The following is a 15,312-nucleotide window of genomic DNA, read 5'->3' as shown; positions in this document are numbered from 1 at the left end:
ATCTGTTTGAGGAGTCAGAATCCCCCACGCCCTAAAAAAACAATTCTACTGTAATGGGCTGATTAGGATGGGGATGGCACGCCTCCATGTTGGAAAAACAAACTAACATCATTAGTAGAAATGAATTGTTTTGTCAATCTGTTGTGGAATCTGTTCAGGGGCCAGTCTGTGGTAATGTGGTTTTAGGGTGAGATAGATTAAAGAGGGAAATTAGGTCTAAAGACTAATTTTGAGATAATCATACATTAGATGTGTACATCTGGTAAACCGGCCATAGTACATGGTTTACAGTGAACTTAAAGGAAATTTAAGTAAAACATTACTCTAGAGGGGACCTGTGTATCTATCTATACCCTCTGGACACCCAGGGAGGAAAGAGGGATAGAGGGAGGGTGAAGAAGAGGAGGAAAGAGATGGGGCAAGGGGTTCAAACTGTAGTGTTTTGGATCAGTACCACTTCCTCGTCTCTGAATGGATTACAAAGATCATGGACCCGCCACCGTTATCACGTCAGCACTTTCACACCCTCTCCTCCTCCTCTTCTCCCTTTCACCCTCCCCTTTTAATATGAAGACATTTCCTATCAAAGCCAATACTTGAAAAAGCCAGACAGATAAATAGAAATCACACATTATCTTTGAAGCCTTTTTTCATTTACTTTGCCTCTCGTAGCGTGTCTCTTATCACCGGGGGCAAATATGAGAAGTTCCCCGCTTTATGATTAGGGGGAAAGCATTAAATAGATTATAGGACTCCATTCAAGTTGTACACAATAAGTACTAAAGTATTACATGATATTAATCCTGCCATTCCATTACTGTCTCAATCACTGGGTGAAGCCTAATTACGGGGGAGTCCGTTGCTGCAGAGTGAATTGAAACACACTTACGTCTGGTCGCAGTAATCTCCTTATTGCATCAACCAGGCTGCCTCTGTACTGGTCCAGAAACAAGCTGAGGAGGGAGGGAGAGAGGGAGGGAGGGGGGAGGAAGAGAAATAGAGGGGGAGAAAGAGATAGATTAGAATGCATTCCAGTGATAGTGACTCAAGATAAACTAGGAGGCTATTTATTTTCCTTTGTTTACAAATAAATCCACAAACAGAAGAAAAACTATTTGCATGATTAAAATTCATTTATTATTTATTTATATTCTCCTCCCTTTATTTTCATCAAAGTCTCAAATTTACACAGATATCATCAAACATATGACACACACACACACACACACACACACACACACACACACACACACACACACTTCAAATCACTAACAGATCTTGATTTTTCTAAACAATGATTTGAACACAAGTATACAAAGTAATGATCTGTATTCCTGTACAGTGAGCTAGCTGTTGTTTTGGCTCTGTACTTCGGATTTGAAATGAGGTTAAAGTGCAGACTGTCAGCTTTAATTTGAAGGTATTCTCATCCATATCAGGTGAACCATTTAGAAATTACAGCACTTTTTGTACATGTCCCCCTATTTTTGGGGAGCAAAAGTATAAGGACAAACTCACTTAAAGGTGTATTAAAGTAGTCAAAAGTATTTGGTCCAATATTCATAGTACGAAATGACTATATCAAGCTTGTGACTCCAAAAAAATTGTTGGATGCATTTGCTGTTTGTTTTGGTTGTGTTTCAGATTATTTTGTACCCGGTATAAATGAATGGTAAACAATGTAGTGCCATTTGTGTCACTTTTATTGTAAATAAGAATATAATATGTTTCTAAACACTTGTGGATGCTACCATGATTATGGATAATCCTGAATGAATCATAAATAATGATGAGTGAGAAAGTTACAGATGCACAAATATCATACCTCCAAGACACGCTAACCTCTCGTCATTACAGGGGAGCTTACCATTTTTGGGGGGGTATGATTGTGCATCTGTTACTTTCTCACTCATCATTATTCACCATTCAGTCAGGACTATCCATAATCATGGTAGCATCCACATTAATGTAGAAGTGTTTAGAAACATACAGGTGCATTCAGAAAGTATTTAGACCCCTTGACTTTTTCCACATTTTGTAATGTTACAACCTTATTTTAAAATTGATTAAATTGTCCCCCCCCCTCATCAATCTACACACAATAACCCATAACGACAAAACAAAAACACATTTAATATTTTTTTTTTTGCAAATGTTTTTTTACTCAGTACTTTCTTGAAGCACCTTTGGCAGCGATTACATTCTTGAGTCTTCTTGGGAATGACGCTACAAGCTTGGCACACATGTATTTAGGGAGTTTCTTTGATTAATCTCTGCAGATGCTCTCAAGCTCTGTCAGGCTGGATGGGGAGCGTCACTGCACAACTGTTCTCAGGTCTCTCCAGAGATGTTAGATCGGGTTCAAGTCCGGGCTCTGGCTGGGCCACTCAAGGACATTGAGACTTGTCCCGAAGACACTCCTGCGGTGTCTTGGCTGGGTGCTTAGGGTCCTTGTCCTGTTGGAAGGTGAACCTTCACTCCAGTCTGAGGACCTGAGCTGGCCACTCTACCATAAAGGCCTGATTGGTGGAGTGCTGCAGAGATATTTGTCCTTCTGGAAGGTTCTCTCTCCTCCACAGAGGAACTCTGGAGCTCTGTCAGACTGACCATCGGGTTCTTGGTCACCTCCCTGACCAAGGCCATACTCCCCCTATTGCTCAGTTTGGCTGGGCAGCCAGCTCTAGGAGGAGTCTTGGTGGTTCCAAACTTCTTCCATTTAAGAATGATGGAGGCCACTGTGTTCTTGGGTACCTTCAATGCTGCAGATATTTTTTGGTACCCTTCCCCAGATCTGTGCTTCGCCACAATCCTGTCTCGGAGCTCTACCGACAATTCCTTCGACCTAATGGCTTGGTTTTTCCTCTGACGTGCACTGTCAACTGTGGGACCTTAAATAAACAGGTGCGTGCCTTTCCAAATCATGTCCAATCAATTAGATTTACCACAGGTGGACTCCAATGAAGTTGTAAAAACATCTCAAGTATGATCAATGGAAACAGGAAGCACCTGAGCTCAATTTCGAGTCTCAGAGCAAAGGGTCTGAATACTTACGTAAATAAGGTATTTCTGAATTTATAAAAAACTGTTTTCACTTTGTCATTATGAGGTATTGATGCGGGAAATAAACAATTTATCAATTTTAGAGTAAGGCTGTAACGTAACAAAATGTGGAAAAAGCGAAGTGGTCTGAAAACTCTCCGAATGCTCTCTACTCTTATTTACAATGAAAATGACTCCGAAATGACACAATACATTATTTACCATTAATTCCTATTGGGCACAAAATAATCTGAAACACAACCAAAACAAACAGCATATGCATCCAACAAGTTTGTAAAGTCACAAGCTTGATGTAGTCTGCGTGCTAGGAATATGGGACCAAATACTAAACGTTTGACTACTTTAATACAACTTCTAATATTCATCTGTATGCAGATGACACTGTTATGTATGCCATTAGCCAACTGTTGACCAGGCTATGTTAGAGCTGCAATCTGACCTTGTTACCTTACAGAAAGCCCTGGTTGGTTTAAAATGTGTACTTAATGCAGGCAAGACTAAATACATGTTCTCTAGCTCTCTCCTGAATGTTTCAGATGGACTACATATTTATTCATGGTCCTCCCATTGATCGGGTTCCCACCTACAAATACCTGGGCATTTCAATTGACATTTCATTTTATATTTTTTTGTACTGGCCCCCCGTGGGAATCGAACCCACAACCCTGGCGTTGCAAACACCATGCTCTACCAACTGAGCCACAGGGAAGCCAAAGACTTAATGTTTAAAAAGCATATGGATGAGTTTGTTAAAAAGCTAAGATTTTAAGTGTGTTAAAAAAAAATATATATATATATAGCATCTCCCTAAATAGCAGGAAGCCGATTGTACAGTCAACTTTCCTGACAGTCCTTGATATTGATGAGACCATTTACCAGGTTGCAGCAGACACTACTCTTAAACCTTTGGATGCCGTCTACCATAGCGCCATTCGTTTGATCACTGGTGACAGTTTTAATACTCACCACTGCATCCTGTATCAAAAAGTTTGGCTGGTCCTCATTAAAGTCCCATATAACAATTCCTTTCTTCCTTTTTGTTTACAAAGCCCTGCTACACAAGCTTCCAACTTACCTAACTTCATTGCTAATGTATAAAATAATGAGCTACCAAACCCACTTGCAGGATTGGTTAACTTGAGGTAAATCCTCCTTTAGTTTTAGTGCCCCTCATTGTTGGAATAACATACAAAATGATTCCCTGGTGCCACTAGGGCAGTTTAGGACTCTAGTGTTGAATTCATTAACTGAGGATTGATTTGAATGGTTCATTTGTTGTGGTCTTGAGGTTGTGCCTTGTGGTTATTTTATTCTTCTTGTTTTAAATGTAAATTGTTCTTCCTGTTGTGGAAAATGTTTGTACTCAGGACACGATTGGGAATGAGACCCCGGTCTCAATTAGGCTATCCTGAATAAAAGTTAATACACATAAAAAAAATACCATTTGACAAAACATTGCTCTTTCCAGGAAATAGACTGACTAGGTGAAAGCTATGATCCCTTATTGATGTCACTTGTTAAATCATGAAGGGGAGGAGACAGGTTAAAGAAGGAAGCCTTGAGACAATTGAGACATGGATTGTGTATATGTGCCATTCAGACGGTGAACGGGCAAGACAAAATATTGAAATGTCTTAGAATGGGGTATGGTAGTAGGTGCAAGGCTCACTGGTTTTGTGTCAAGAACTGCAACGCTGTTGGGATTTTCACGCTCAACAGTTTCCTGTGTGTATCAAGAATGGTCCACCACCCAGCTAACTTGACATAACAGTGGAAGTATCGGAGTCAACATGGGCCAGCATCCCTGTGGAACGCTTTCTACACCTTGTAGAGTCCATGTCCCAACGAATTGAGGCTGTTCTGATGGCAAAACAGGGGGGGGGGGGGGCTCCAATTTAACCTCCGTCATTGTATCATTTCAAATGTGCTGGAGTACAGAGCCAAAATAAGACAAAAAAAGTCACTGTCCCAATACCTTTGGAGCTCACTGTATTTATATAAATAAAATATGATGTTAGAAAATTATAAAAACAACATTCAATTTATATAATTTACAAGTAACAACCATCATTTTAATCCCCAAACCTCAACAGTGACATGATATAAAACTGTACAAACCTAGTGACATTTGAATAATTGTTAGAGTTTTTTGCAAGTCTAAGGGAACTCAACAAGCTATCATATGTCATTACTCAGTAATGACCATTATCAGATCATTGAACACTAGTGCAATGTATGTCAAACTCCTTTAGATGAAATGAGAGATTTAAAAAGAGATGGCAAGACTAAGGTGGAGGGGTTGGAATGAGATGGTATACTGTAACTGCCTGTTTGTAGGAGTACTTAAGATAAATAGTTTTAAATACAGATGAGAATATAAGGAATATAAAGGTGATATTAAGATTTAAGAGATTAAACCTGTATGAGAAAGTGGAGGAAGTGGAGTGTAATTGTATTCAAATATGAGTGAGAGTGAGTGAGTTTGACAGACAGAGACTGTGTGTGTGTTAACGTGGCCACTCATGTTTGTCCTCTCTTTGGGGAGACGGGTGACAGGAGCGTCATTGAGCAGGAGATGAGAAGAGGAAACAGACTTGTGTTCATGCACGCCTCGTTGCCCACGGTGATCACCCTGGTAACGCACTCACGGTCAGATCAGCACCATGCTGGGCTTCAGTCACCCCCCTCACCCTCCCCCTCCAATCACACCCAAAGCAGCCGTCACTCTAATCACAATAGCCTCTGTCAGGACCAATATTATCCCAAATGAGTGCTAAAGTAATTTGACTAAATGCAACAATACAACCCAGATCTAGCATAATCCAACACAAAGCCCCTACTGGCTCTCAGCGTTGCAATCTGGGGGAAACTTTCCAATCACGTTAGCTGGTGACCTTCCCTATGCAAATCTGTCTCTTCTGTAGGAAATCCGTGTGGAGCGGAGCGGGATGGAGGAGAGGGGAGCGGAGCGGGATAGAGGAAAGGGGAGCATAGCGGGATGGAGGAGAGGGGAGCGGAGCGGGATGGAGCAGAGGGGAGCGGAGCGGAGCGGGCTGGAGGAAAGGGGAGCATAGCGGGATGGAGGAGAGGGGAGCGGAGCGGGATGGAGGAGAGGGGAGCGGAGCGGAGCGGGATGGAGCAGAGGGGAGCGGAGCGGGATGGAGGAGAGGGGAGCGGAGCGGGATGGAGGAAAGGGGAGCATAGCGGGATGGAGGAGAGGGGAGCGGAGCGGGATGGAGCAGAGGGGAGCGGAGCGGGATGGAGGAGAGGGGAGCGGAGCGGGAAAGAGCAGAGGGGAGCGGAGTGGGATGGAGGAAAGGGGAGCATAGCGGGATGGAGGAGAGGGGAGCGGAGCGGGATGGAGGGGGGGGGAGCGGAGCGGGATGGAGCAGAGGGGAGCGGAGTGGGATGGAGGAAAGGGGAGCATAGCGGGATGGAGGAGAGGGGAGCGGAGCGGGATGGAGGAAAGGGGAGCATAGCGGGATGGAGGAGAGGGGAGAGGAGCGGGATGGAGCAGAGGGGAGTGGAGCGGGATGGAGGAAAGGGGAGTGGAGCGGGATGGAGGAGAGGGGAGCGGAGCGGGATGGAGGAGAGGGGAGCAGAGAGGGATGGAGGAGAGGGGAGCAGAGAGGGATGGAGCAGAGGGGAGTGGGATGGAGCAGAGGGGAGCAGAGCGGGATGGAGGAGAGGGGAGCAGAGCGGGATGGAGGAGAGGGGAGCAGAGAGGGATGGAGGAGAGGGGAGCGGGATGAAGCAGAGGGGAGTGGAGCGGGATAGAGGAGAGGGGAGCAGAGCGGGATGGAGGAGAGGGGAGCAGAGCGGGATGGAGGAGAGGGGAGCAGAGCGGGATGGAGGAGAGGGGAGCAGAGCGGGATGGAGGAGAGGGGAGCAGAGCGGGATGGAGGAGAGGGGAGCAGAGCGGGATGAAGGAGAGGGGAGCAGAGCGGGATGGGGGAGAGGGGAGCAGAGCGGGATGGAGCAGAGGGGAGTGGATCGGGATGGGGGAGACGGGAGTGGAACAGGATGGTGTGAAGCGGTGCACAGCATGGCCTGACTGACTGACCCGACTGATGGGCCTGACTGTGTCCCTTACCACACACAGAACATTGTGACCTGGGTTTAGAATTCCAGACTGGAATAAAACAATAAAAGAAATACACTTGATTTCAGTAGGGGGGCAGGACAGTGCATCACAGTGGGCACTTAGCCTCAGTGTGATGGGATTAAATAATGCTTTGGGAAACAGTGAGAGTACATTCGGGGACATGTGGAAGGATACATTGACCTCCATCTATGGAGAAAGAAAGTCCCTCTCTGTGCTGGAAACAGGAAGCAGGCTATACCAGCAGAAGGAGATACAGTAAGGCCTAGTAGTAATACGCTATCTCTGAGGTATCTCTGGCTGCCTCCAATGGGAACACACCAGATCAGCTTCCTGAGTGAACTCCGACCTTAGTCCATGTGGGTGTTATGTGGGGTACTGAGGTAACACATGTAGTGAACAGGGTTTTGGTATAGTTGGTGATGTGTAGGGGATAGGCCGCTGTAGAGAATAGGGATTTCATGCAGATGGATGATGATAAGGCCCTTGTACTGTTGTTTTGTACAGATGAGATAAAGCTTCTAGTTTTCCTCTCCTTTTTCAGTCTCATTGTTCCACTAATCACTTCCTGCACTTATCTAAGATGGTTTCAGACTCATTTTCTTGCTTTACAAGAAATGTCACTTCACAAATCCATTGTAAGGACACAGATGTGAAGGTTATACAAGTTTGAGTTTGTAAAAACACTTTCTAGTCTATTGACCACAATGACATAATGCTTCCATTGACCTGTCTTTTGTACCGGGAGCAGATTGTGTGTGTGGTGAGTAAGAATGTGAGTTTAGAAATTACGGCGTCTAACATACGTTGGGGTTGTGACCTCTGACCTCAAATCAGGTTCATTATATGGTGAACTGGTGACCCCCCCCTGTTTTGTGCGGGTGGGGTCACTGCTGAACAATGGAGGTTGGGCCTTAGGGAGGGGAGGAGAGGGGTGGGCAGTCTACCCTGTCTCTGCCCTTCTCTCTGTCCCCTTCCCCTGGTCAGCGGGGCACCCCACCCCTCTAAACACACTCCGAGACACTTCCACTGCTTCCCCTTTATCTGAACCTAACCCACCAGTCATCTGATATACACTATATATACAAAAGTATGTGGACACCCCTAGTGGATTTGGCTATTTCCTGTGTGTATCAAGAATGGTCCACCACCCAGCTAACTTGACACAACAGTGGAAGTATCGGAGTCAACATGGGCCATATAAAATCGAGCACACAGCCATTCTATCTCCATAGACAAACATTGGCAGTAGAATGGCCTTACTGAAGAGCTCAGTGACTTTCAACGTGGCACCGCTATAGGATGCCACCTTTCCAACAAGTCAGTTCGTCAAAATTCTGCTCTGCTACAGCTTCCCCAGTCAACTGTAAGTGCTGTTATTGTGAAGTGGAAACGTCTAGGAGTAACAACGGCTCAGCCGCGAAGTGGTAGGCCACACAAGCTCACCAGACGGAACGGCCGAGTGCTGAAGCATGTAGCACGTAAAAGTCGTCTGTACTCGGTTGCAACACTCACTACCAAACTACCTCTGGATGGAACGTCAGCACAAGAAATGTTCGTTGGGAGCTTCATGAAATGGGTTTCCATGGCCAAGCAGCCACACATAAGCTTAAGATCACCATGAGTAATGCCAAACGTCGGCTGGAGTGGTGTAAAGCTCGCCACCATTGGACTCTGGAGCAGTGGAAACGCTTTCTCTGGAGTGATGAATCACGCTTCACCATCTGGCAGTCCGACGGATGAATCTGGGTTTGGCGGATGCAAGGAGAATGCTACCTGCCCCAATGCATAGTGCCAACTGTAAAGTTTGGTGGAGGAGGAATAAGGGTCTGGGGCTGTTTTTCATTGTTTGGGCAAGGGCCCTAAGTTCCAGTGAAGGGAAATCTTAACAGCATACAATGACATTCTAGACAATTCTGTGCTTCCAACTTTGTGGCAACAGTTTGGGGAAGGCCTATTCCTATTTAAGCATGACAATAACCCCCGTGCACAAAGCGAGGTCCATACAGAAATAGTTTGTTGAGATCGGTGAGGAACAACTTGAATGGCCTGACCCATCGAACACCTTTGGGATGAATTGGAATGCCGACTGTGAGCCAGGCTTAATCGCCCAACATCAGTGCCCGACCTCACTAATGCTCTTGTGGCTGAATGGAAGCAAGTCCCCCCAGCAATGTTCCAACATCTAGAGGAAAGCCTACATTACAACGGTTTGATTTGTTTGATCTGAGCAATTTTTTAGCTAGCTACTTAGCTGTCTTTGTATCAAAGATAATTGTGTAGTTTAGAGTAATTATCGAGGTTAGCTAGCCAGCTATTTTTGTCCGCCGCGCCGCGCCACCGTTCTCCTACTTAGTCAACAACTGCTAGCTAGCTAGCCAACTTCTACCGACTAGCAGCACTGTAGAAACTAATACATTACAACGGAACGATTTGATTAGTGTAGTGTTAGCTAGCTACATAGTTGTCTTTGCTGTCTTTGTATCTAAGATAATTGTGTAGTTTAGAGGAATTATCGAGGTTAGCTAGCCAGGTTAGCTAGTGTTAGCTAGCTACATAGTTGCCTTTGTATCATGATAAGGTGTAGCACTGAAACTATCGAGGTTACCTAGCCAGCTACACTTTCAAACAAAGTCAACAAGCAGCCACTGCTAGCTAGCCTACTTTACCAGCCAGCAGTACTGTATCATTTTAGTCATTTTAGTCAATAAGTTGTCTTTGTCATAGTTTGTCATAGTTTGATAATTGTGTAGTTTAGAGTAATTATCGAGGTTAGCTGGCCAGCTATTTTCGTCCCCCGCGACGCCATTTCCAAACCTAGCCAACTATTACCGACGAGCAGCATTGTAGAAACTAAATACATTACAAAGGAACGTCTTGATTAGTGTTATGTTAGCTAGCTACATAGTTGCCTTTGTATCATGATAAGGTGTAGTACTGAAACTATCGAGGTTACCTAGCCAGCTACACTTTCAAACAAAGTCAACAACGCAGCCACTGCTAGCTAGCCTACTTCACCAGCCAGCAGTACTGTATCATTTTAATCATTTTAGTCAATAAGATTTTTGCAACGTAAGCTTAACTTTCTGAACATTCGAGACGTGTAGTCCACTTGTCATTCCAATCTCCTTTGCATTAGCGTAGCCTCTTCTGTAGCCTGTCAACTATGTGTCTGTCTATCCCTGTTCTCTCCCCTCTGCACAGGCCATACAAACGCTTCACACCACGTGGCCACTGCCACTCTAACCTGGTGGTCCCAGTGCGCATGACCCACGTGGAGTTCCAGGTCTCCGGCAGCCTCTGGAACTGCCGGTCTGCGGCCAACAAGGCAGAGTTCATCTCAGCCTATGCTACCCTCCAGTCCCTCGACTTCTTGGCGCTGACGGAAACATGGATTACCACAAATAACACTGCTACTCCTACTGCTCTCTCCTCGTCTGCCCACGTGTTCTCGCACACCCCGAAAGCTTCTGGTCAGCGGGGTGGTGGCACTGGGATCCTCATCTCTCCCAAGTGGACATTCTCTCTTTCTCCCCTGACCCATCTGTCTATCGCCTCCTTTGAATTCCATGCTGTCACAGTTACCAGCCCTTTCAAGCTTAACATCCTTATCATTTATCGCCCTCCAGGTTCCCTTGGAGAGTTCATCAATGAGCTTGACGCCTTGATAAGTTCCTTTCCTGAGGATGGCTCACCTCTCACAGTTCTGGGTGACTTTAACCTCCCCATGTCTACCTTTGACTCATTCCTCTCTGCCTCCTTCTTTCCACTCCTCTCCTCTTTTGACCTCACCCTCTCACCTTCCCCCCCTACTCACAAGGCAGACAATACGCTTGACCTCATCTTTATTAGATGCTGTTCTTCCACTAATCTCATTGCAACTCCCCTCCAAGTCTCCGACCACTACCTTGTATCCTTTTCCCTCTCGCTCGCATCCAACACTTCTCACTCTGCCCCTACTCGGATGGTATTGCGCCGTCCCAACCTTCGCTCTCTCTCCCCCGCTACTCTCTCCTCTTCCATCCTATCATCTCTTCCCTCTGCTCAAACCTTCTCCAACCTATCTCCTGATTCTGCCTCCTCAACCCTCCTCTCCTCCCTTTCTGCATCCTTTGACTCTCTATGTCCCCTATCCTCCAGGCCGGCTCGGTCCTCCCCTCCTGCTCCGTGGCTCGACGACTCATTGCGAGCTCACAGAACAGGGCTCCGGGCAGCCGAGTGGAAATGGAGGAAAACTCGCCTCCCTGCGGACCTGGCATCCTTTCACTCCCTCCTCTCTACATTTTCCTCTTCTGTCTCTGCTGCTAAAGCCACTTTCTACCACTCTAAATTCCAAACATCTGCCTCTAACCCTAGGAAGCTCTTTGCCACCTTCTCCTCCCTCCTGAATCCTCCTCCCCCTCCCCCCCCCCCCTCCTCCCTCTCTGCGGATGACTTCGTCAACCATTTTGAAAAGAAGGTCGACGACATCCGATCCTCGTTTGCTAAGTCAAACGACACCGCTGGTCCTGCTCACACTGCCCTACCCTGTGCTTTGACCTCTTTCTCCCCTCTCTCTCCAGATGAAATCTCGCGTCTTGTGACGGCCGGCCGCCCAACAACCTGCCCGCTTGACCCTATCCCCTCCTCTCTTCTCCAGACCATTTCCGGAGACCTTCTCCCTTACCTCACCTCGCTCATCAACTCATCCTTGATCGCTGGCTACGTCCCTTCCGTCTTCAAGAGAGCGAGAGTTGCACCCCTTCTCAAAAAACCTACACTCGATCCCTCCGATGTCAACAACTACAGACCAGTATCCCTTCTTTCTTTTCTCTCCAAAACTCTTGAGCGTGCCGTCCTTGGCCAGCTCTCTTGCTATCTCTCTCAGAATGACCTTCTTGATCCAAATCAGTCAGGTTTCAAGACTGGTCATTCAACTGAGACTGCTCTTCTCTGTGTCACGGAGGCTCTCCGCACTGCTAAAGCTAACTCTCTTTCCTCTGCTCTCATCCTTCTAGACCCATCTGCTGCCTTTGATACTGTGAACCATCAGATCCTCCTCTCGACCCTCTCCGAGTTGGGCATCTCCGGCACGGCTCACTCTTGGATTGCGTCCTACCTGACAGGTCGCTCCTACCAGGTGGCGTGGCGAGAATCCGTCTCCACACCACGTGCTCTCACCACTGGTGTCCCCCAGGGCTCAGTTCTAGGCCCTCTCCTATTCTCGCTATACACCAAGTCACTTGGCTCTGTCATATCCTCACATGGTCTCTCCTATCATTGCTACGCAGACGACACACAATTCATCTTCTCCTTTCCCCCTTCTGATAACCAGGTGGCGAATCGCATCTCTGGCAAACATATCAGTGTGGATGACGGATCACCACCTCAAGCTGAACCTCGGCAAGACAGAGCTGCTCTTCCTCCCGGGGAAGGACTGCCCGTTCCATGATCTCGCCATCACGGTTGACAACTCCATTGTGTCCTCCTCCCAGAGTGCTAAGAACCTTGGCGTGACCCTGGACAACACCCTGTTGTTCTCCACTAACATCAAGGCGGTGACCCGATCCTGTAGGTTCATGCTCTACAACATTCACAGAGTACGACCCTGCCTCACACAGGAAGCGGCGCAGGTCCTAATCCAGGCACTTGTCATCTCCCGTCTGGATTACTGCAACTCGCTGTTGGCTGGGCTCCCTGCCTGTGCCATTAAACCCCTACAACTCATCCAGAACGCCGCAGCCCGTCTGGTGTTCAACCTTCCCAAGTTCTCTCATGTCACCCCGCTCCTCCGCTCTCTCCACTGGCTTCCAGTTGAAGCTCGCATCCGCTACAAGACCATGGTGCTTGCCTACGGAGCTGTGAGGGGAACGGCACCTCCGTACCTTCAGGCTCTGATCAGGCCCTACACCCAAACAAGGGCACTGCGTTCATCCACCTCTGGCCTGCTCGCCTCCCTACCTCTGAGGAAGAACAGTTCCCGCTCAGCCCAGTCAAAACTGTTCGCTGCTCTGGCACCCCAATGGTGGAACAAGCTCCCTCACGACGCCAGGACAGCGGAGTCAATCACCACCTTCCGGAGACACCTGAAACCCCACCTCTAAGGAATACCTAGGATAGGATAAAGTAATCCTTCTAACCCCCCCCCTTAAAAGATTTAGATGCACTATTGTAAAGTGGTTGTTCCACTGGATATCATAAGGTGAATGCACCAATTTGTAAGTCGCTCTGGATAAGAGCGTCTGCTAAATGACTTAAATGTTAAATATCAGCAACGGGGGGAACAAACTCCATATTAATGCCCATAATTTGGGAATGAGACGTTCGATGATCAGGTGTCCACATACTTTTCGTCATGTAGTGTACTATACAGTATACTGAACAAAAATATAAACACAACATGTAAAGTGTTGGTCCCATGTTTCATGTACTGAAATAAAAGATCCCAGAAATGTTTCATACACACAAATAGCTGATATCTCTCAAATTTTGTGCACAAATGTATTTACATCCCTGTTAGTGAGCATTTGTCCTTTGCCAAGATAATCCCTCCACCTGACAGGTGTGGCATATCAAGAAGCTGATTGAACAGCATGATCATTACACAGGTGCGCCTTGTGCTGGGGACAATAAATGGCCACTCGAAAATGTGCAGTTGTGTCACACAACACAATGCCACAGATGTCTCAAGTTGAGGGAGCGTGCAATTGGCATGCTGACTGCATGAATATCCACCAGAGCTGTTGAATTGAATGTTCATTTCTCTCCATAAAGCCGCCTCCATAGTTGCTTTAGAGAATTTGGCAGTACGTCCAACCGGCCTCACAACCGAAGACCATGTGTATGGCATCGTGTGGGTGAGGGTTTGCTGATGTCAACGTTGTGAACAGAGTGCCCCATGGCGATAGTGGGGTTATGGTATGGGCAGGCATACGGACACTGAACACAATTGCATTTTATCGATGGCAACTTGAATACCCAAAAATACAGTGATGAGATCCTGAGGCCCATTGTGAGGCCCATTTTTTAAAGGTATCTCTGAAAAACATATTCCCAGTCATGTGAAATCCATAGATTGGGCCTAATTTATTTATTTCAATTGACTGATTTCCTCATATGAACTTTAACTCAGTTGCGTTTATATCTTTTGTTAAGTATACAGTGCATTAGAAAGGTATTCAGACCCCTTGACTTTTTCCACATTTTGTTACGTTACAGCCTTATCAATCTACACACAATACCCCATAATAACAAAGCAAAAACAGTTTTTCTTTATTGTGGAGTGCTGCAGAGATGGTTGTCCTTCTGGAAGGTTCTCCCATCTCCACAGAGGAACTCCGGAGCTCTGTCAGAGTGACCATCGGGTCCTTGATTACCTCCCTGACCAAGGCTCAGTTTGGCTGGGCGGCCAGCTCTAGGAAGACTCTTGGTGGTTCCAAACTTCTACCATTTATGATGGAGGCCACTGTGTTCTTGGGGACCTTCAATGCTACAGATTTTTTTTGGTACCCTTCTCCAGATCTGTGCCTCGACACAATCTTGTCTCTAAGCTCTACAGACAATTCCTTCGACCTCATCGCTTGGTTCTTGCTCTGACATGCACTGTCAACTGTGTGATCTTATATAGACAGGTGTGTGCCTTTCCAAATCATGTCCAATCAATTGAATTTACCACAGGTGGACTCTAATGGGTTTAAATACTTATTAAAATTTTAAAACAGATACCATATTGGCATAAGAGTGCAAAAATGTATAAAAAAAACTGTTTTTGTTTTCTAAATATGGGGTATTGTGTGTAGATTGATGAAGGCTGTAATGTAACAAAATGTGGTTAAAAGTAAAGTGGTCAGAATACCTTCTAAATGCACTGTATATACAGTACCAGTCAAACATTTGGACACACCTACTCATTCAAGGGTTTTTATTTATTTGTACAATTTCTACTTTGTAGAATAATAGTGAAGACATCAAAACTATGAAATAACACATATGGAATCATGTACTGTAGTAACCCAAAAAATATATGTTTTATTTGAGAGTCTTCAAAGTAGCTGTCACGTCCTGACCAGTAAAGGGGTCATTTGTCATTGTAGTATGGTCAGGGCGTGGCAGGGGGTGTTGTTTTTGTGTGTTTTGGGGTTGGTTTATTTAGAGGGGATTTGTTCTAGTTT

General features: G+C 46.0%; 1 protein-coding gene across 1 annotated transcript in view; it reads right to left on the bottom strand.

Moving 5' to 3' along the window:
* camkmt (calmodulin-lysine N-methyltransferase) overlaps nt 1–15,312 on the bottom strand; it is a 243,920-nt gene that overhangs the window by 33,367 nt on the left and 195,241 nt on the right. Inside the window, exon 9 of the mRNA XM_014179982.3 lies at nt 890–953. Coding sequence (XP_014035457.1) covers nt 890–953 — 64 coding nt within the window. The remainder of the gene's footprint in view (nt 1–889; nt 954–15,312) is intronic.

Source organism: Salmo salar, chromosome 28 (genome assembly GCF_965601325.2).
Source record: "Salmo salar chromosome 28, fSalSal1, whole genome shotgun sequence".
Lineage (NCBI taxonomy): Eukaryota > Metazoa > Chordata > Actinopteri > Salmoniformes > Salmonidae > Salmo > Salmo salar.
Note: the sequence above shows the minus strand (reverse complement) of the source record. Positions and strands in the feature narration are given on the sequence as shown.